The 24,143-nt window shown below is 42.8% G+C and overlaps 1 protein-coding gene across 2 annotated transcripts in view; it reads left to right on the forward strand.

Moving 5' to 3' along the window:
* The first annotated feature begins 2,879 nt into the window (after positions 1-2,879).
* The window catches only part of grin2ab (glutamate receptor, ionotropic, N-methyl D-aspartate 2A, b), a 150,238-nt gene continuing 128,974 nt past the window's right edge, over positions 2,880-24,143 (forward strand). For both annotated transcript variants that reach the window (XM_088302178.1, XM_088302179.1), the window contains exons 1-2: positions 2,880-3,661; positions 4,017-4,205. In XM_088302178.1, the coding sequence (XP_088158304.1) occupies positions 3,644-3,661; positions 4,017-4,205 (207 nt within the window). In that variant the 5' untranslated portion in view covers positions 2,880-3,643. The remainder of the gene's footprint in view (positions 3,662-4,016; positions 4,206-24,143) is intronic.

A 24,143-nucleotide genomic window follows, 5' to 3' on the forward strand; every position in this document is an offset into this window, starting at 1 on the left:
TAGTCGATTGTTCGCGCGCTGTTCTGCACCGTGATAATGGCCTTTGCTTGCCTTTTTTTTTTTCTTCTTTTTTCCACACTTTCCATAATCACTCACTTGTTGGAGCTATTAGCACAGGCGGGCAGCATTGTACGGACGTTTGGGTGTGTGTGTGCATCATAGTGTGTGTGTTTTGTGTGTGTAGGGATGTCTGTGTGGCGTGTGCTGGGGTGTGTATGCGTGTGTATGACCCAGTGTAGCGGGGTGTGTGTGGGGGTGTGTGTGTGCGTGTGTGTGTGCATGTTTATTTGTGCGCGTGTGTCTGTGTATTCCCATGTCTAAGCTTGTCTGTTACTCGTTTTATGTATGTCTGAGTTTGTTTGGGCATTTGTCCAGATGTGTGCGTGTGTGGGGGTGTGTTTGTACATGTGTGGGTGCGATTTTATGAATGGTGGGACTTTCAATTATCCGGCATGGGGGTGGCATGGCTCTGGGTTAGAGTGGTCCTAACCCAAAGGTTGTCGGTTCGACCCCCCCTTGAAACCATGTTGAAATGCCGTTGAGCAAGATACTGAACCCCCAGTTGTTTCTTATGCCGCATCATCGATGCCTTCATAGGTGAAAAAGCACTATACAAGTGAAAGACCATTTACCATGCAACGAGTAATTTTCTTTGTTTTATGTTTTATTTGACATTCACGGTCCTCTTTTTTTGTAAGGGTTGCTCACACACTGTCTTACAAACTGCTGTGTTTGAGTGAACAATGGACATTAATTAATTTTACAACCAATCTTAGTGTTTTTGTTGGTTTAAATGTACTCCGCCGTCTTTGTTTGGCCTTGGCCTTGGCATTTATACATGTCGAATGTTTTAACTTTCTAGGATTCTTCCCACAAGCAATACACTGTCTTTTCTTGTCTGCATTTTCCCCAGGTGACTTCCTACTGCTTTCTGATTGGCTGAAAAAGTGTTGGAGTAAGTCAGGACTGTGAAGGTCACGTTGAAGGCTTTATAGCAAGACAGTTTTTCAAGCAACATTTGTTAAGCTCCCAATGTAAAAAAATATTGAAGAGCAGGTTTCCAATTGCTCCATCGGGGCTCATTTTTGTCTCGCAAACAGCTCTTAATGGACCTTGCGTCGCATCTGCACTGCTGGCTCATTTTGACAGCAACTCTAAAAAAAATAAATAAATAAATAAACACAAAGCTTTTTTTTTTATCTGGAACGCTCCTGGAATGTCTTTTTCCTCAAAAGAAAACCCGCGCTCTTCCCTCTTTCATGTCGACGTTACACAAGCGTCTGTTTCCTTTTGTTCGCAGCCTGGCGGGCTCATTCTTGTCTGAGGGGGAGAGAGGACCTCAACAGGTGGCGAATGTTATCCTCGGGATGCGAGGAGAAGATGACGTGGAATAGGAGGACTATGTTCGCCGGTAATGAGCCCCGCAGCCTGCTTGAATGTTTACTGCTGTGACAGCCCCGGCGAGCTGGCATTGCGGGCCCCGCCAACGTGACCCAGTACACGCCATCTGTCTGCAGTGGGACGACAAGGCGACTCTCCAGAGAGGAAGGGAAGTGCAAGGGAGGGATGGAGCTCCCTGAAGACCCCCTTCCGCGCACATACACCCCCTCCAGCTGCAGTTTTGATGGGCTAATTACGTCTAATTGAGGCTGCGCGGCTCACAAGCCTCTCCAGTTCCCCTCGTCTCGCCCGCTTTAACGAGCAAAGCCACTGACGGAGAACATGACACATCATCGGGCTCATTTGTGCATGCGGGCCCGTGCCTGCGTGCGTGTGTGCATGTGTGTGTGAGAGGCTGAGCACTCATTGAAGTGTTCTGTCTGTGCGGATTGATGCCAGTTCTGTGATAGTGACACACACATGCACACAGATAGACCACTTTGCACATATGCGCACGCCACACATAAAACCCCCCACACGTGAGCACTTGGCCCTCAAAAACCACTCCACCGCGACAACATGACAGACGTGCACATACACGCACAAGTGTACCCACACTCCATCACGCAAATGACCCACGCGGACAAACAATGTCTTTTTCCTCAAAAAGACAACTCACCACAGGCATCTGTCAGCTCACACACACACACACACACACCCACACACACGCACCCCCCCACACCCACACACACACACACACACTGCAAGTTCGTCCACACGCAGACACACATTAATGTACCTCACAAACCACACACACTCACACACCCACCTTATTAATTGTTAAATATTAATCAACCGACTGATTTAATTGGCTGAAATCACCTCTATTGAAGTGGGCAAAAATCATAAAAAAATTTTTCCCGATTTTTGCCTTTTTTTTCATGCCAACAAAAGAGAACGATAATTATCTTCAAACATTCCACTTACAAATAAATTGCAGATTTTTCTTTCTGATGTGAGGGTAAAGTATTTTAAAAGTCAAAAGTTATTGACTTTAATCATTGATTAAAGCATGAAGATTTTTTTTAGTTATTTAATTCATTATTGGACGATTACTCAGTTATCGTAATTTCATTGGACTGAAAATTGGAATACCCACCTCTGTTAGGGCCACTATACTACCTCCACTCCAATGGCATAAAATTTCCGAATCGCCATCGTTTTGCCCAACATTCCGTGCCAATTGCACGAAACAGCATGATAGAGCCAAATAAATCCGACTTTTCAAGACAGCGTGAAAGGCAGCACAGAGAAAAACCCACAGACAGATGACGTTTTTTGACACGTGCACAAGTCGGATTCTCCCAGCGGAATTGTTGCGCATGCAATTTTCCCATCATGCACTTGCTAAATACACATTTGATAATGTTTTATAAATGGAGGATGAAGTCACCCACTTTGTGCACCCTGCCCCCCACCCTCCTCTCTGCTCCACCATCCTGCTCTCATTCAGGCCCTGGTGTCCCAATGTTTAATTAACTAGTCTGCTGCTGTGGAAGCGCCTTCAGCCAGCGCTGCGTGGGCGGGCGGGCTGCGGGCGAATGGGAACTGTAAACGGGGAACATTTCCGTGTGCAACTCAGCTCTCCAACTTCCAACTTAGGTGTGCGTTTTTGGGGGTTTTTTTGCGCGCGCGAGCGCTTGCAGGAGGATTGTATATACTTACCAATATATGTGTGAGCGTGTTGTGTGACGGAATCTCCCCTCCACGCACACACGCTCTTGAGTCTCCAAGAATCCACGCGGAGGAGGACAGAGGAAGAAGAAGAAGAGGAGGAGGCGGCTGTCCACGGGCTCTCACACTGCGGAACGCGCGCGGAGCTGCCTGAAGACCCCCCCTCCCCAAAAATAAAAAAAATATATCGGCGGATCCTTCCAGCGCATGCACTCCGTCCGCCGCATTCACGCGTGGAGTGGACGTTTGACTCAATCAGGAGCAGGAGGGACTAGGCTCCTGAGCTCCAGGAGCGCCGCCGTGGCCGTTGGGGGTCTTCACGGAAACGACAGGTGGATTAATCCGAGCGTGTGGTTCTCATTTCTGGGTGGAGGTGCTTCTACTGCGCGCGTGTCCCCCCTTCACTTCTTTCCCTCGGATCAATTGATGGATTAATTTCACGGGGGTGGAGAGGGGAGACTCACCCCTTGGAGGGCACCCGAATGGAGTAACAGGCTGCAATGTCATCTCAACCTGGCCGCCTGGAGAGATGTGTCACGGGAATGGGGTGAGTGCTGTGGGTTTGATAAGAAATCCTTGCTTGATACACGGCGCTCTGGTAGCGCAGGGGCACATTTGGGGTTTTGGGAATGGGGGACAAGTAGAGCACACAACCTACTGGCTGGACCGGAGCGATAGGAGACGTCATTTCTCGCACATTTTTTTTCACGCGCACTTTTTAATTCTACCCCGATCCCGATGCGCGCGATCGTCGTTATATATGCTAATGAGTCACGGTGGTGTGCGCGCTTGTCCTTGCCTGGCAGGATTCAACAAGTCGCCACATCCAGTGCACGCGCACCACTAACACAACAACAACAGTGACAACCACACTAATCACGCACAATGTGTATGCTTGACAGATCAAGTTGAAACACTTTGGCACCAGGAGACGGAGGAAGGAGGAGAATGAGGAGCCAAAGAAAAGGCGCGATGGCCGGGCACGACGACGTCGACGCGCGGGTCAGGGAAGCGGCGGCGGCGGTGGCGGTGGCGCGCACGCTCACGGAGCCACGAGACGAAAGCGCAATACGCGCCTTGTGACAGCCAAGGTAAGACAAGACAAGACAAGCGATCGCTACGCCCGCGTCGCCGCCGCATCCTGTTGTTGACGCACGAGCGGACGCTTCCTGACGCGTGGCGGCGCTGTTGCATCGGTGGCTCGTGTCTCACATGATGCTCGTGATGATGCTGATGAGAGGCCATGCAAATGCATTCTCAAATTACACTTTCAATAGAGTCACGTTTTATAGACACACACGCGCACACCCAGACGCACGCACTCTCTCTCTCTCTCTCTCTCCCTCTCTCTCTCTCTCTCTCTCTCTCTCTTTCTCGCTGTCTCTCACACACACACTCACACACGTACACGAATGCACGCACACGCTTGTATGGAAGTCATGCACCCTCCTAATTCTCCATCAGGCGTGTAATTTCAGCTCAGGCTCATCCTCATGCTAAATAATGTGCGTGTGTATAAAATTACTTGCTCATTCATTGACTAGATTTGACTAATGGGGAGAAGAGTTGTTTTTTATTCCATTAAACTTTGTTAAAATTCATGTCTTTTTCTTCAATTTAACTCATCAGTCTTAACCTATAGGACAATAAACACCTGAATCAAAGAGAAATATCTGCGTAATGATGTGTGTGTGCGTGTGTGTGTGTGTGTTGAATAGCAGCATGCCAAAAAAAATTCCCAAAAACCGAGGGCAACTCTGGTCTCTGCGGTGCACGACAGAATGGAAAGTACTGCCAATCTTCATTAATATAAATATCTTGTGCAAAAAGCTGCAGCCAGTTCATTCAGTATGTCTGTAAATGTGTGCATGTGAGTGGGTGATGTCACTGCCATTGTACTTTTCCCTTCTCTATGGTTAGGTTTGGTCAACTGGGTGCAGTTTGCCATACAAAGAGTGGCACAAAGCAGGCCATGCAAAAGGATTAGCGATGTCACTACATTCAATGACCTAACCATGCTAACTTCCGTGAAATGAAAAAAAAATGGTGTTTTGAATCTATTCAATTTTATTTCATCAAGTTGTTCAATCAAATCAACTCAATTAGCTCCAGATACATTTTTTTCGGAAGATGTATAATCTTAAAAATGTAGGGCTTGTGGTAATTTGCGCGGCTCGGTGACTGACTGGTTTGCATGTTCTTTCTGTGCCTGGGTGGGTTTTCTTTGGGGACTACGTTTCCTCCCACATTCCAAATCATGCATGGTAGGTTGATTGAACAATGTTTCTGGGGTCATGATTTGATTACGTGCAACCACTTGACGAAACAAAATTTAGTCAATTCAACCAAAACTATTTTTTCTGTGCTCGTATGAAAAATTGTGATAGAAACATCCCTTTGAATTAGATGCGAACTTTTATATCATTGTGGAAGCGTCAATAAAACTTGTGTGAAGGACTATTTTTTTTTCTATCTATTAAGCCCTATTTTCCATTAAACTTGTCCCCAAAAAGGCTTCCGGTTCAGTTTTAGGGAACGTTCCTAGCGACTTGTTGGTGCATTGCACTATGAGGGACATGTTTGCCCACTTCCACACTAATTGGTTAAACTACCGTCCTGGGACTATTTTCCATTTTCATGGGAAAATGTCTTCTTCAAATCAAAATGGCCTACTTTCAATTCATTTTAGGTTATAGGTCCTTCAGACTTTTTGGCTAGTCCTATTGTGACAGAAATGCCTGTCCAATTTCTTGTCAATGGATAAATCTGGTGACGGGCAAATTTATTTTCCCCCATCAAAATTGCTGCTTCAAACCAAAATGACTGACTTCCTATTCAAATTTAGTCATCGGTCTTTGAGACTTTTTGATGCATCCTATCATGATAGACGCATCCACAGAACTTCAGAAAGTCAGCTGGTGAAACTGCTGTTGGGGGCATTTTTTGTTGTAATTTCATAGTCAGCCTTTTTCATGGAATTTGCCCCCAAAATGGCTGCTTCAAACCAAAACTGATGACTTCCACGTCAATTTCGTGCATGAATCGTTAAGACATAGACTTAACACATTTCTGATCAGCTGGATAGGATTGTCAGATATTTTGCTTGTTATACACTATTAGTCATCGGGTTGTGATATCGTAATTTGCCGATCAATCGGTGACTTCATAGATGGGATCTGCAAAATAAGACCTTAAAACAAAGACAATCTTGTCCACTCCATGGATGTTGTGTGCTGCTATCGTTATTAATCTAAGGTTTCTCAGCATTTATAATTGGATATGTTTTCAGTTGTATTAAATTGTCCCATATTTATTTCTTGATTTTATCATGAGGAAGTTTTAGGTTTTCATTGTTGTCATTGATTCCCTATACATTTCAATGTTCGATTATATGCAAATTTTGCCTATTCATGGGCCAGGCTAGTACCAATTCTCAGTGAATGGCAAGGGTACATAAAAAAATGCTAAAAATACATTGGATCTATTGGTCCTTCTTCTGATTGGGTCTTTTCAGTTTTGTCTGATAGAAATGTTTTTTGAATTTCATGTCATTTTTTTTTTCTTGAGGCAAAGTCCCCTTTTTCCTGGGATTCCTTTCCAAAATGACTGCTTCAAACCAAAATGGCTGACATCCAGCTCAATTTCAGGCATGGGTCCTTTAATAATTTTTTTTTTCAGCGTCCCACAATAATATTCAGGTCCGCCCAATTTCATGTTAAGTGGTGAAACTCAAGTTCCCAACTTTCAATAAATTTGCTCCCAAAATGCGTGCTTGAAATGAAAATGGACAACTTCCTGTTTGAGTTCGTGCATGCGTCCCTGAAATTCATTGTTGCGTCTCATTAGAATTAGAATTAGAAATCCCTTTATTGTCATTGTACTCAAGTGTGCAACGAGATTAGAGGGCTCCCCTCTCCAGTGCAATACAACAATAATACAGAAAAATATATAAATTAGATAAATAAATAAGAGAGTGCAATGGAATTTAGTACTGAATAGTGTATATAAAAACACATCACAATGCTGTTCTGCAAGGTAAGGGTGTTCTCGTGTGTGTGCGAGAGTTCAGAATGGAGATGGCTCTCGGAAAGAAACTGTTTCTCAGTCTATTGGTCCTCGATTTGATGCATCTGTAGCGCCTGCCAGAGGGCATCAGGTCGAACAGGTGTGAGTTTGGGTGGGTATTGTCTTTGACGATGTTGAGAGCCCTTCTGAGGCACCGGGCGGTGTAGATGTCCGAAAGTGAGGGGAGAGGGCAGCCAATAATCCTTTGCGCTGTTTTGACTGTCCTCTGGAGCCTCACTCTGTCCGCCTCAGTGCAGCCGCTGTACCAGGTGGAGACACAGTACGTCAGCAGGCTCTCGATGGACGAGTGGTAGAATTACTGGAAAGTAAGAGCGCAAAACGCGGGCCACATAGCACAGAATGGAGTCTGCGATGTGACTGGATGTGGGCTGGAACATGGCACTCGTAGGGTGGAGGTGACGTGTTGCCCTGCATCTGGATGAGCTGCTCGTCTGAGCGGAGTCGACAAAGCCGGAGCGCCGTCTGACCCTCCGCCTTCGCCTACTGCCGCTGTGGTGGCCGAGCTGGTACGGCATTCAGCGGCATCTCTGAGCACCTCGCTCCTCGCCTCAGTTTATAAACCACGTAATCTGTTACGTTAAACGCTGCTCTTGCTCTCTCTCTTGCACCGCTTGCTCCATCTTATTATTGTGCTCAGTTATAAAAAGATGACCCACTTGGGATTTCCCGACACATAAAACCTGGTCACGTATACTGTCTGTGCTCCCTGGGCTGGAATGTTTTCTCAAGCACTTGGTGGAGATTTACACTATTTCAACAGTTGAACTCTCTCCGATTTGCAGATCATCACCTGACTAATTAACTATCAATGGTCAAAACTGACAAGGTGACTCACGAAGCAAAATATAATCGATTCAACAATGAAACAAATGAAACAGTGAACTAACATATGAACCAACTCTCTATTTTGATCTAGAACTAGTTGACTGACTGTAACTAATGACCCAACACACTCAAAACAAACTGTCTTGATCTTTCACAAAATTCCATGAAATTATCAAAACAAAAAACAACTAACTGACCGACTGATCTGTTGAATTGAATTCTAACTAGCCAACTAACCAGTTAACTAACAAAGTCATTAATCTCTAACTTGATAACACGCGCCATTCAGAACACAAGCAACTCAACTAACTTGGTAGTTTATTAACTGTGATCAAAAGATAACCAATCCAAAGCGCAGACAACTAACTAACTAATTGACTGACTGATTGATTGACTAACTGTTTTCATTTTTAACTAAATAAGAAGACAGGATAATAAGTAAAACCTCTACCTGAATGACTGATTTGTTAAATGTAATACTAACTAGCCAATTAACCCGTGAACTTATAAACTCAGTCATCGACTCAAACTCACGGAAACTACCTACCTACTGACCAAGATTCGGTTATGGTTTCAAATTAGACTTTAAAGCCATGGTTATTTTTCTTTAATGTGGGGTTTAAAACACTTGTTAGTTCCTGAAATAAGGCTTTAAGATTTGTGTTTCATTATTTGTTTTTGGTTTTCAACAAGGGTTAAGGTTTTAAGCCACGATTAGTGTTGGGTTTTAAAACTTTATTTTTCGGATTCAAATTGTTCTTTTGTTGCACCGCTAGTTTTAAGCCACGGAGAGGGTTTGAAATTAGGGATTGACGACCCGGTTAGGGTTTCCAGAGGGCGCTACTGTGAGTATTTTGGTTGTACCTAGTGTTTTTTCCATCATTTATAATAATAATAATAATAATAATAATAATAATAATAATAATAATAATAATAATAATATTAATAATGGGCGGCACGGTGGCTCGACAGGTTAGCACATTGGCCTCACAGTGCAGAGATTGTGGGTTCGATTCCAGCTCTGGCCTTCCTGTGTGGAGTTTGCATGTTCTCCCCGTGCCTGTGTGGGTTTCCTCCAGGTAATCCGGTGTCCTCCCACATTCCTAAAACTTGCATGGCAGGTTGATTGAACACTCTAAATTGCCCCTAGGTATGAGTGTGAGTGCGGATGGTTGCTCGTCTATGTGTGCCCTGTGATTGGTTGGACATCAATTCAGGGTGTACCCCGCCTACTGCCCGAAGACAGCTGGGATGGGCTCCAGCACCCCTGCGACCCTAGTGAGGATAAGTGGTAGAGATAATGGATGGATGGATGATAATAATAATAATAATAATAATGATAATAATAAAAATAGAGTCACTGATGGTGTAGTGGTACATCCGCCTGAGTTGTGTGCGGGCAGCGTGGTTTTGGTTCCCACTCGGTGACGATGTCTGCCCTGTGACTGGCTGGCGACCTGTTCAGGGTGTGGTGCGCCTTTCGCCCATAGTCAGCTGCGATAGGCTCGAGCACCCTCCCACGACCAGGATAAGCGGTGTTGTTAATGACATGACATAATAATAATAATAATAATCATAATAAGAATCATAATAATAATAATTATTCTTCAGTGACTTTGAAAAATCTTCAAGCTTTGCAATGTGTCAGTCCTTGTTCTACAGTTGTTTGTGTGTGCAAGTCATTTTTCAAACTCAAGACCAAAATTAGCACTCAATCTCCATACGGTCGCCGAGGGGAAATGCCCAGACAGCAGTGAAGCAAAGGCGCATCAGCAGCCGTAAACAGATGCTGCTGATGCTTCAAAGACCGGCGCTAAGCGCTGACACACATACGGGAAGCCATCATTTCGACGCACATCTTCATGTATGTTGCCCACTTAGTTTGTCTTCTTATTGTTGAGAGGCATAGTGTAGCAAAGCACCACCTCGTAAAAGAAATAAACATTACAATGCAAGCCCAATTTGAAACCCTGACCTATAGGCTTAAAACCTTAACCCTTGTTTGTTATCACATTTGAATGTTGAAACTCAAATGTTAAAAACCCAAACTATGCTAAGTTTTCATTTTGAAAACCTCAACATTGTTTGAGTCTGCAGCTCATACAAGAAACCCAAGATGACGCTTATCTTAAAACCCCAATTTGAAACCTCAAATCCGACTTGAAACACTAATTTGAAATCCTAACTGTGGCTTGAGGTCCTTATTGAAAAGTCTAAACTTTGCTTGAAACCCTTACCAAATGTTGAAAGCCTAATTGTAAACCTTAACTTGAAACCCTATTTGAGTCAACCTTTAAACCCTAATTTAAACTCCAAGCTCTGTTTAAAACATGAACCTACAGCCCTAACTTGGACAACAAACCCGAACCCAGTCTTAAAACGATAATTTGAAACTCTAACCAAAGCTTGTAACTGTACTCTGATACACCTGTTTGAAACCCTAATACAGGTATGTAATGGTAATTTGAAACCCTAACATTGACTCGATACTCTGACCCTAGCTTGAAACCATATTTTGAAACCCAAAGCCTTTTTTAAAACACTGCCTTGAAACCCCAACCATTCCTTGAAACCCTAACCTAAACTTGAAACTCTAAACGAATCTTAGAACTGTACTCAAATAACCTTACTATTTTTTTTTAAACCCAAATCCTGATTTGAAACCCTAACCTAGCCTTGAATCGCAACTTTAAAATTGAAAGTCTTGTTTAAAACCCTGGCTTGAAGCTCTAACCTCAAATTTAAATCTTGTATTGTTTTTTTTTTTCCTGCATTACAAAAACAAAAATCTCCTTTTAAATAATGTTGTAATGTATTGGATTGTATTCTAAACAAAAGCAGGCTTTGAGATATTGGAAGCAAAAAAAAAAAGAAACATACAAACAAATCAAATGCAAGCTTTGAGGTCTTGGAGGCTTGCCGCCTTGCCAGATGCGAGCTCTGGTCTCCTTCTTGTTGAAGGTGACACGTTTTCTCCATCCGAGTGTTTATTTCCACTCATAGCATTAGCGTGCGCAGCCGGCTGGCCTCCGGCGAGGCCGCTGGCCGTCAGCTGGTCGCCAAGCGAATGAAAGGAAGTCGCGGCTGAGCGACTTGAAAGTCAATTAAAGCCCCCTTCGCCTCACATTCCGCCACTCCCGCAACATCTGCGGCCCCGAGTCAGGCCGTCTCGGCTTGTGCCGCTGACTGGTTCTGGGAAAAGGACGCTGTGGCGCCACATCATTCTGGACCGCCGGGCCGGACATGGTGTTTGAAAGTTTCTGGGTTCCGAATGCAAGCTGCGTCTCTCCCATCGGGGAAAAGCTTCCAAATGTGATGTCAAGCCTTTGGGAGATTCCCTCGTTTGGTAGCTTCTTTACCTCACGTTTTCAACACACATTAGCATTGTGTTATCAATTAAAAGCCGTACCCAGTTTTGAAATTCAAATCCATCCATCCATTATCTGTACCGCTTGTCCTCACAAGGGTTGCGGGGGGAGCTGGAGCCTATCCCAGCTAACTTTGGGCAGTAGGCGGGGGACACCCTGAACTGGTTGCCAGCCAATCGCAAGGCTCACATAGACGGACAACCATACCCTAACCAACTCACACGCATACCTCGGGACAATTTAAAGATAAAGGTAAAGGTAAAGATAAAGTTAAAGATAAAGATAAAGATAAAGATAAAGATAAAGATAAAGATAAAGATAAAGATAAAGATAAATAAAGATGTCCTTTATTAGTCCCACTATGGGGAAAATTGCAGTGTTACAGCAGCCAAGATATAGATCACACAGAGGCGGCGGCGTAATGTAGCCGTTAATGTATAAGGCAGCAGACATTCAGAAAAAGAACGTCCCATCAACCTGCCATGCATGTTTTTTGAATGTGGGAGGTAACTGGAGTACCCGGAGGAAACCCACGCAGGCACGGGAAGAACATGCAAACTCCCCACAGGAAGGTCGGAGCCGGAATCAAACCCACAACGTCTGCATTGTGAGGCCATCGTGCTAACCAGTCTGTCACTGTGCCACCCTGCAATTTCCATTTAAAATAATTTAAAAAGAAAATTATTGAAACTCCAAACCAGGCTTCAAACTCTGAAACTGAAACCGTGTCTGGAAACCCTAATTATGGTTTGAAGCATGAACCCATTTTTTGAAATCCCTACCTTCTTTGAAAATTCAACGCTAATTTTAAAACCCCAATCCTTTTCTGAAACCCCAACGTTGGCTCGAAAAACCTTTTTGAAGCTACAGTCCTGGTTTGGAACCCTACTTTTAAACCCTATTGGATGTTTGAAACGCCAATTCAAAACCCTGACCCTTTTTTCAACTCCCAACTCAGACTTCTATCCCAATTTTGAACCCCCAACCCCGATTTGAAACCGTAGTATAAAACCCAAATGTTCACTTGGAAACCCTAATTTTAGGCATAAAGCCTTTTTTATGTCCCAACTAGATTTTAAACCCACGTTTGAACCTCTCACCAAAACATGAAAACCTAATTGAAACCAAACCATCAACTATTTTGACACCTTATTTTTTGGCATACAATACAATACAACTTTATTTATATAGCACATTTCACAACACCTGATTTGAAACTTGACCCTGGGTTTCAAAGGTTAACCCTAAAACTTGTTTTGAATCTTGTCACGCTATTGGGTTAACCCAGGGGTGAGCAAACTTTTTGTTTAGTGGGCCACAATGGGTTCTAAATTTTGATGGAGGGGTCAGACCAGGAGCAGATGGATGGAGTGTTTTGGTAATATCACCTAATCTTTGAAAAAAAATGTACTTAATTTTAGATGAAAATGAACAAATGCATTAAAAAAAATATCTGTCTTTGACACACCACAGTATTTAGAAAATAAAACATTAACAAGGGTTATTCATTTAATTTTTTTCAAGTTCGACGGGCCGGATTAAAACGTTTAGTGGGCCGCATGTGGCCCCCGGGCCGTAGTTTGCCCACGCCTGGGTTAATCCATCAATTTGAGACCCTAATTGGAAACTCTCACCCTTACTTGGAACCCTCACTTGAAATCATAATCCTCCTTTGAAAAATGAACCTTGGTTTAAAAACGCTAATATAAAATCTAAACCCTTGTTTGGAAATATTAACAATGACTTGAAACCCTACTTTGAAACACTAACCCAAGTTTGAACGTGAAATCTGAAAATCCCAATTTGAAACCTGGATCCTTTTATGAAACGCTACTTTAGATCACAAATCTATTTTGAACCACTGACCTTATTTTTACCTTAATCATTTTAAAATGTTACTTTGACCATAGCTTGACACACTACTTTGAAAATGTAACCCTTGTTTGAAACTTTAACTGCATTTCAAAAGCCTAAATTGGAACTTGAATTATTTTTAGATGCTTGTTTTAAATCCTTAATTGAATCAGTAATTGAATTTTACAGCTGGGATAGACTCCAGCACGCCCGCGCTCAACGTAAGGAGAAGCGGATCAGATAACGAATGAATGTATGGATTGAAAGCCTATTTCGTGTTTGGAAACCTATCCTTGCCCTGAAGTCCTACTTTAACCTTTACTTCAAACCTTATTTTGAAACACTAAGACTGACTTTTGTCATGACCAGTGTCGGTCAGGTCAGTGTTTTTGTTATTGTTTTCGTCACCTCCCTGCCATGTGCACTTTGTTTATGTTTGTCAGCTGAGTAGGGGCGTTTCCCCTCAGCACTCCGTCTTCACCAGTCACGCACCTGCTCATCGTTACCCATCACACACCTGATCCCCATCTGCTCCCCTGATTACCGGACTATTTAAGCTTCCCATGCCATCAACCCAGTGTCGGATCATTATCCCGCTTGCTCCTTGTTGCTGCCTTACGGACTTTACGACTCTCGCCTTGATCTCGTTCACGTACTTGTTTTTGCTCTCGCCCTCGCTCAGGTCCCTTTGTACTTCGTCCCAGTTTTTGTTCTCGTCCTCGACCCAGTTTTGTCACGTTAGTTTGCCTTTGTTATTTTGCACCCTGCCACGTTTGTTTGTCCACGCCACGTTGTTTGTCCTCGTCTTGATTAATTTAATAAATTCCCCTTTAAGTTACCCTTATGCCCCGCATTCTTGGGTCCACCCCCCTCCTCGCCGACCGGCGAGCATGACAACTTTGAGACCATTATTTGATTATTTGAAATTCAGAATTCTTCACCTTGGGTTGAAACCCTCCTTTGAAACGCTAATCCTTGTTTGAAACAAATTCTTGACTTTGAAACCCTAATTTGAAAGTTCCCCTTGTAAAGGAGCGTGTGTGTCAAAAACAGCCCGTCAGGCCAAATGTGTGCGAGGGCCGCACCAGCTGTCCTCCTGATCAAGTGACTTCCCCTTGATGAACTCAGATGCGATGATGTCACCGTCCCTTCTTCTCCTTCTTGGTGTCGCCGCGTAATTATTGCGTTCGCTGGTAAACGGAAGATTTCCCAGCAAATGTAAACATCTGTTGGCGGCATCTGGAAACTAGACTGACTGACGAGTGCCCAGAGATCCGAGCGTTTAGCCGCCGGGATGCTAATTCTCTCGCGGCTCATCAGCACTGCGACAAACACCTTCAGTGTCACACTCGCGCACACGTTCAGACACACACATTAATATTAACACCACAGCTTAGTGTAGATTTAAGCCATCTGTCATCCATTTTGAAAGTAAAGACCAGCTCAATATTGATACACGGTGGCCATTGTAGAGGAAGATGCAGATGTACTTGCTGCTAACGTCAAATATGTTTTCCATGTTGGTCAGTGGAACCCCTAAGTCTATATCAATAGCTGCATTTTTTTTCTCAAGTAACTTAATATCACTTGATTAGCGCAGAATGTAGCAGCGACAGTGATAGCATTCTTTATTTTATTTTTTAGTCTTCTGCTCGTAGATCAGGGTGGTGTCATTAGTGATGCTGCCCTTCGGCAAAACATTACCGAAACCACAAATGAAGGAACCAAAAAAAGAGCAAATGCATTAAATGGTACAAATGTGAGCAGACTAAAGGGATACTTACTAATTAACTAAAATGCTGAATAACAGGGTAGTAAAACAAACAATTAAGTTTCAAAGCTAACTACAAAAACGGACAGAATCACAAACTAATAGTGGTTGAAAAGGTTGGGAAAGCAAAGCGCAGGTGAACTAAAATTCAATGGTCCCCAACCCAACATGTCTTTGCAAGTTCGTAAATTTTGCAGACCACCAACGGGGTGGTGTTCCTCGCATATTGTGCAGAGCGGGCGTTGTACGTTGTTGACTCATTTTTGCTAGCGCATGGGTTTAATATTAGCCTAACGCAACCGAGACAACTAGCATCTTGACATGCATCATGAGTCCGATGTCACGGGTAGACTTCAAGATAAAATATTTTTCGGCCTCAAAAACTAGCACATACACCGGGAGTACTGCAAGATTTTTTTATTTCTTTCATCTGTGCGGCTTGCCGCGGCCCAGTCCAAAGTTGCCCACGGACAAAGTGGGCCCCAACCACCCAGAGGCGGCCTGGTGGTTGGGGACCGCTGAACTTCGTTGACATGAGCTGACAAATGGACCACTAATGAACTACCTAACTAACTAACTATTATTTTTGTGTTTACCCAACTAACCAACTGTCTTAGGAACGCTAACTATAAAAACGACTATAGGATAAAAAAAAAAAAATTACACTGAATAATTTGGTTAATAAGCTTAATTGCTCAATATTGACATATATTTATTGATTTTTTTAAATTTAAATTTAGTTTGTACTCATTTATCTGTTATTGCAAACAATACATATATTACTAAAGCTGATTAATAAGTTTGGTTCAACATTCAGTTGTAACAGTTTACGGAGTGGGTCACTGATGGTGTAATGGTACACTTGCCTTAGTTGTGTGCGGGCAGCGTGGGTTCAGTTCCCACTCAGTGATGGTGTCTATGTCTGCCCTGTGATTGGCTGGCAACCAGTTCAGGGTGTGATCCGCCTTTCGCCCGTAGTCAGCTGGGATAGGCTCCAGCACCCTCCTGTGACCCTGTACAGTATAAGTGGCGTGGAAAATGGCATGACAAGTGTGTCATTAAGTAAATGAAAAACATATCCAAACTCAACTCATCTTTATCTATATGGCACTTTCGCAACAATTGTAGCTGTAACAAAGCGCTTTACAAAATATAAAACATTAACATTAATAATAAATCATACAATTTAAAAAGAATGTATTAATATTGTAGCACAACACCCTTTTTTTTTACATCCACAACTGACTTGGCCCATGTGTCCATTTTTAAAGTCGAGTTTATTAACTAAATAGCTAATGAGCTAGCAAACTATCAAACCGAACAAGTAGTAAGAGAACAATATTAGCTGTTGTCATTTTCCTCACCAATTAGTTGTTTTAAATGCAATGCCGTAATTTTCCATTCGAGCGCTGTCTATGTTCTTCTCAGCGACGTGACAATGGCGACCTCGGATGGCTGTTGTTTCGGCTCTTCCGCTTAAAGCCGCCATTGTTATGCTGCCTACTCGCACACGCGCCCGCTATTGTGACGCCTGCGAAGCATTATTCCAGAAGAGATAACAGGCACGACGGGGTTTCCATGTGAACGTGACGGCAAAATCCCATTTTCTCAGCCGCCTCAGAGAAAGAGCCAGCAGATGATTAGGCCCCACTAGGATTCTCATCAAGTGCAATGGCTCCAATACTTTAAAGAGTAACAATGACGAGGAATTACACAGTATTTAAGAAGAGCTCTTACTCCAGAGCGCTCTCTACAGGCGTGCAGTGGAATGACGTTTGTGACACTTGTCCCCTTTCGCACAGAGACCCTGCAAAGATAATGATAAAGATAAAGATGTCCTTTAATAGTCGCACAATGGGGAAATTTGCAAAAATCTTAACAAACCCAAGATCCGGCCAAAATCATCCCAGCCAAGGTGGAATGTGATTTTATACAGAAACACAGCTTCCCGCAACCGAGCTTGACGCCATACTTTGTAATCATTTCCTACCCTCACTCTGTCTTGAGACCCTAATTTGACTTTAACCTTTTTAAATTCCGAACCCTCATCAGTTGACTCTGGAATGAAATCCTCTTTTGCAAGTCTAACCCTGGTTTGAAAGCTAATTTGAAACCCTAACCCTGTCTTGAAAGCATACTTTGCAACACTAACCCTGACGAGCAGCAAAGACTTTGCCTCCCTTGTCCCTATCTTGAAACCATAATTTGCCGTTTCCTTGGCTTGAACCCTACTATACCACCCTAACCCTGTCTTAAAATCCAAATTTTAAAACATTAACCCCGGGCTGGCAACTAGTGATGGGTAGATGAGGCATCCTGTATCGTTTCGACACAGTGACACAATGTATTGACACTGTGTTGACACTGTGTTGCTGAATACTGACACCTGGTGGACTTGCAGGAAACATTTGTCAGGGTCATCTGACACTGATCTGTCAAACTAATTTTATCCAATTCCATTGATTAGCGATTAGTTTTTATATATCCTATTTCGTATTACTTTCCATCGCACTAATTATTCTCTTATTTATCTAATTTATATATTTAACTGAATTATTGTTGTATTGCACTGGAGAGGGGAGCTCTCTAATCTCGTTGCACACTTGAGTACAATGACAAAGGGATTTCTGATTCTGATTAGGCATTTGCTTTAACATTATTTTTACATACACGCAATTTCATAAAAAAAATCTTTGATATTCGAGACGCAGTTGATAAATTAAGTGAACATCTGTCTGAATGCCCAAGTAAAAGTGTTGTGAATGACAATGGACTCATTGTAATTAAAGATTTTTATTCAAAAAAATTAGTTTCTACAGCGTTTTGTTCTTCAGTCCATTTCTTTTTTTGAGGCAATTACCCCCGCCTTTGAGAAGATCCTCCCACAAGGCACTGAAGAGGCCGGTGTGCACAACGCCTGTGTGGCTAATATAAATAGGTGAGGGAACGTTGCCTCCATGGACTTCCAGTATAAGAGCGAGTCTTCCGTACGTGCAACGTGTCCTGCTGACATATAGCGCAGCACCTCTGAGTGCGCATCAACAGTGACGTCTTCCATCTTGCGGATATTTAACGCAAAGTAACGTGCCAATAACTCGATGCTTGTTTTGAGCGTCCATCCTGTTGACAGATGCGCTTCCTTATGAACACAGTTTGGCGCGCGACCGCTGTGTCGACACGATTCTGGTAGTGGTCACGTGACTTTCTTAAAGCGGTACGCGCACAGACACGGGGTTTGCCCTGGAAGCTCGGCGCGCGCATCGACGCCTCAGTGTCGCTGGACCCATCACGACTGGCAACCAGCCTTAACTTTAGCTAAAAGCCCTATTTTACAAACCTAACCTTTGTTTTGAAACAACAGCCCTGTCTTAAAACAAAAATTGTGAAACCTTAACCCTGGTTTGAAACCGCTCTTTTGTAACCCTAACCCTCTATTTCCATTTGACAGTGAAGTTGGACTGAACAGCAAATAAACAAGTTGTTTAAATAGAATTGATAGATGTTTGAACGTATTGGTGATCAGTTATCAATTTTTTAAAATTTGCTGATTGGTGATCTGCTCCAAAATCCTAATCGCGTAAGCCTAATTGAAATCTTTCTTTGCAACACTAACCCTGACGTGGAACATAACTTTGCATCCCCGCCTCTATCTTGAAATCCTAACATTAGTTGTCGAACCTAACCCTGACTTAACCCATTGAAAATCCTTGAAAGTCTTCTTTGCAATCGTAACACTGGCTTGAAACGCAAATGTGAAACCATAACCCCCTTCTGTGAACCTAACCCTGGCTTGAGAACACGAATTTGCAATCCGAACCTTCCGTTTACGTTTTATGACACATTGGTCAACTTAATTCTTCACACTTGAGAATGTTTTCCGGGCTATTTGGATTTCCACAATGGCTTGCAGTATGAGGACATCAGTCAGAAGTCGAGTTCATGCTGGACAAGCTGCAGCTTTTCATCAGCCAATCAAATCACTGGCTGCTATTCGACACGGAAGGTAAATAAAAAAAGAAATCAAACGCTGTCCTGAGGGTGAAGCGTAGCCATCTCAATTTGAACAATCTCTGGCGGCCGTGTCAACAAACACGCTTGACAGTCTGTCCAGCTCTCATCAGGGATGATGTCTGCTCCCCATTGGCTTAGAGCTGGTCACGTGACTGCCGCCGGGTCTGACTTCAATTTAAGGTCCTCTCCTGTCAGTGGCATACCGGAAAGAAGAACAAATACTTCATTATTGTACTTAAAGGGGAAGTCAACCCCCAAACATTCTTTGCAATATGTTTTTTGTGCCATCACTCTGTGAAACGTGGTATTCTGATTAATATTGCGTTTGTGGAACATGAATTAAGCAACTCCCATTATTAGCCATCTCGAGGGCAGGCCACTTTGTCACTTTCTGTTGACTACAAATGACATCACAGTTGCTAGGGTTCAGAAAACGACCAATCATGGCTCAACTTCAGAAAACAGGTGAGCCTTGATTAGTTCCAAAATGGGTGGATTTTAACGCTTAACTCATAATCCACAAACATTTCTTGTGTTTATTTAGGTAGATTATTTTTGATAATTGATTAATCGTTTGCATACCTTTTTTTAATAATCCAAGTTCTAAGAATTTCAGCATCTCATGGACCAAACCAGTGACTGAATTGTAATTAGTTTGTGCATTTTCTGTACTGCCGATTTGAAATCAGATCCAGTTTTTTAATAAAGGGACAGAAATTAATATATGTATATATATATATATATATATGTATATATATATATATATATATATATATATATATATATATGTATATGTACTTTTTTTATCAAATTCATTGACAAAATCATGGACAGATTAATTGTATATTTAAAATAATCATTAGTTGCAGCCATAACAGATACATTGGTAGGTAGATACCGATGTATGGATGGATGGAGAGATAGATTACAATCTACAAGCTTCTGGCATTCAAAAATGTTGTCAAAGCTATGTCACGTCGTTGTGATAGCATGTCCAATAATCTTTTTTCTTTCTTCCTCAGAATTTTGATGAGGGAAACAGTTTTGGATTTCTTTTTTATCGTGCAATTCAAAATGGGTTTTCTCTAGTATTGACATTGACATGACAAAATTGATTTCTACTTTTGTACTCAAGTACATTTCAGTGCACCAATACTGTACTTTTTGTGACTGAGTGTGACTAAAACAGAAGCACGTGACACCCTTTAGAGCAGGCATCACCAAATGGCGTCCGTTCGGACCGGACCCATGGCCAATCTATGATGAATTTTTTTCAGGGCGCATTCGCAAATGTTGGCGCTGCAATTCTACTAAATACGGAAAAGGCGTCACTGATTTGAGCCAATCAAATCTTTTGTTTACGATTCACTGCCAATTGCGCAGCAGACCGGAAGAGAGTGCTGCTGACAGTATGTCTTGCTAAAAAGTTAGCGAGGTCGATGCGTCTTGTTTTAAATGAATGGACGGAGAAACTTAGTTTCGTTCTGGCTGCAGCCAATTCAAAACCAGTGTGCATTATATGCTCCGAAACCGTCGCAACATTGCGAAGCGCCACTACGAAACAAAGCACCGCCCTTTTGTGCACAGTTATCCGCTGACGTTTGAGGTGAGTGCACGCAAAAACATCGAACTTCGAGTGCAGTACAACAGATTTTTACATTTTCGTTTACATCCCAGCGGCATGCAAACGAATATTCAGTGAAAGTATCATGGATTTTGGGAAACATAAAAAAACATTCAGTGATGTGGAGGTTGTGAAGGAGTGCTTAAATGTGGCTGCACAAACATTATTTAAAGGAAAACACAAAGGCCAGATGTGTGAAATAATCTACCAAATCCCAATGGCCCTGACTCCGTTCCAACCCAGAATTAAGTCACTGGCAGGGCAGTCACAAACTCATGTTTCTCATTAAGAGAAGTTAAAAAAATATTCAAAAGAAAAAGTGGTGTCAAAAATCATTTTGAATTAGTTTTTCATGAGGACAGCCATTTTTATTGATTGTGTACTGAACATGTTGACCTGTTTTACTTGGATAATTAGGCATTCCGTTTTTTTTTAGGCTGATAACTCTTTGATTTAAAAAAAAAAAAAAGGTAAAAGATGTTAACTCAATGCTTAGCACTTGATATATTTCTGCAGGAGATATTTTCCTGTTTTTTTTCTGGAAGTGGCACCCTTAAATTCCTGGAGCCTCATTTTCTTGAATGTGAAATAAACGCCTTATATTTGTTTGACTGGCAAAGGTGTTTAATGGGAACATTGCTAAATATTTAGTATATAAGTGCGCTCTGTTGAAAATGACTAAATATTGAAACTATATAAAAATGTGAACATAGGCTAGACATTTCGGGAAGTTGGACTTTGGTTCGGACCTTTTAATTGGAAGAAATTTTCGTCGTGGACCTCTGTGACTTTTAATTGAATACCTCTGCTTTAGAGTCTGACATGAGTCGCCACTCCCTTAAGCTTGGCTTCAAACAAGGTAAAAAAAAGTGGTGTCTTAGAAGTCAAGGTAGGGCTGTATTTGTACTTGCACTTCAGTACAGAAGGGTGAGTGCCACCTCTTGTCTGCTTTACAACTGCACTTCCCAAATGCTATTAGCGGCGAGCAGATTTGTGTCCGCTTACAAGAAGAACGATGTGACCAGCAATAATAATCTCCCGCCACCCACACACCTACACCTTGTTGTGTTGTTCAAATCACAACAACGGTAATCTCAAGTGGATAAATAACACGCATAAAACTCCACGGCAGAATCAATAGAGACGTCCGTGCGCGTGCGCTAACAGACCTTTGACGGAGTGACTTACAGGTGAGTGGGAAGCGGTATAAACACAGGAAGGGATCGATAGCGATTTAAAGAGAAGGTTCCAGGGCCACACAGCATCTCTGAAGCACGTCCATGTCTTTCCTGCTGATTTGCCTTCCATATTTAAAGATGTTTACAGGCAGTGGGGAAAAGAGCCACAGCGGAATGAGAACTGACAGCCTCGTTCATGTTAAACATGAAGTCGCTACTGAGAAAATCAACTAACAAGTTTCTGTCAGATGGGGTTTTCAAGGCGGAGTTAGGCTTTCATCTAATGTTTCAATTATCTTACGGGGCGGCATGACTCAGTGGTGGAGTGGGTGTCTCCGCAACTGAAGGTTGTGGGTTCAATCCTGAACCCTTGTGATCATGCCAAAGTGTCCTTGAGCAAGACTCTGAATCCGGATTTACTTCCCAGTGGACCTGGCAGCGCTTTGCGTGGCAGCCATCCATTTTTGTGTTAAAGGGTGAATGTGAATCTTTGTAAAGCACTTTGGACACCAGATGGTGTTGATCAAGGTTTTAGATGTCTCCCTCCTCCAACACACCTGATTCAAATGTCCAGCTCATCGGCAAGATTTGCACAAGCCAGATAACAATCCTGATCTTTTTGGGTGTCGGAGGAGGATACATCTAAAGCAGACTGCATACGGACTCTCGAGGACGTTACTTGGGTACCCCTGGTGTATTTATTTCAAGACTTGATTCGGGTTTGAAGCAAGGATTACGGTTGCTAAAGAGGACCCACGTGAATACGCAGCATGTCTGCGACATGCCTTCAAAACATCCCGGGCACAAGTCAGAAATTGTTGCTGCGCGTAGAATGCATCACGCATCCTCTCTCGTGATTGGACCGTTTAGTCACATGCTGCGATGACGCACTGAGCTTTCACCGGTCACGTTCTTTAAGGGTAATTTATCTGTCACCACGGAGGAGAAGATCTGCAGCACGCAGCTTGTTGCTGCTGATACTGCTGCGAAGCAAACTAGCTTGCTGGAGGCATAGCTGGTATGTGCGTGTGTAAAGAAGCCTACACACACATACCACCTACGCAGTAGCCGCCTTGATCGATTTTGCAATACAATTAAATGCATCATCTTGTCAGGCACGAGTATAAAGACAAATTTCACGTGGCATTGCGGCAGTGACGTCCACGTGGGTATAAAGAAGCCTTAGGGTTTTCAAATGAGAGTTTCAAGACTTGATAGGGTTCCAAATTAGGGTTTCAAGACAAGGATAGTGTTTCAATTTAGGGCTTCAAGATAAGGTTAGTGCCCAGAGTCAAGAAACATTGACACTTATATAATAGGTTTGCATGTAAAAATGACATCAGTACTCAAATGCCCCCTCCAAAAGACTCTGTTGTGATTTACAGGCTTTTTCTGTGATTAGATTTATGACAAATTTGCATGCCCCCTATTGAAGCTTGGCTTGTTATTTTTTCTGGTCTCAGCAGTCTACATCACAGCAGCCTTGTTATACTGCTTGCATTGTTCTGTTGTCTAAAACGGCGACCGATCGCCACCAAAATGCAAATGCACATTACTAGTCTTCTCCGCTTCACCCTGTGAAAGTAGAAAAGCGTTCTGCTCAATAGTTTGGATTTATTGACATCAAACGTGAGCTCATGTGATCACCTCCTCAAAATCAAAAATACCATGCGGATCGATTCTCCACTTGCACAGGCTGAAGCGGACAAGAGCAGGAATGCGCACACTAATCTCGACTGGTTATATTTCGGACATTTAACTACGCTAAAGTCATTTCAACTCTCAAGAGGCAGACGGCGGCTGACAGCAGGCAGCAGGCAGCCAGCAGGCGGGAATGGAGCTTTATCCCCCTCCCTTCCCTCGCAGTAGTAGCATAGTTAGAACAAGGTACGCCCTAAAAACGGATTGATTAAATGTTACCAAAAAGTGGTTATGTTGGACCAATCTAGCTGGTAGTTATATGTCTGACTGATCCTTTGGTTAAAACACCAATCTGGAATTGTAATGTTTTCAACCAATCCATATTGGTGATAATGCCAACTGATACACCTTGGTTAGTTTCACCCACCCCCCCACCCCCTGAAAAAAAATAAAAATAATAAAATGAATTTCAGGGTACACAAATATGAACACCCATCCACACCTAGTGAGAATTTAGAGCAGGGCTCTTTAATCCTATTCCTTAAGGGCTGGTGTCAGGCCTGTTTTCCATCTCTCCCTGCTGCATCACACCACATACTTGCAGGAGGTAGAGATGGAAAAAAAGGCCGGACAACTGTTAAAAAGGTCCACCCTAGACTCTCCAACAACAC

The sequence above is a fragment of the Idiotropiscis lumnitzeri genome, chromosome 8 (assembly GCF_059441095.1).
Source record: "Idiotropiscis lumnitzeri isolate Australia: NSW breed Sydney's pygmy pipehorse chromosome 8, RoL_Ilum_1.0, whole genome shotgun sequence".
NCBI lineage: Eukaryota > Metazoa > Chordata > Actinopteri > Syngnathiformes > Syngnathidae > Idiotropiscis > Idiotropiscis lumnitzeri.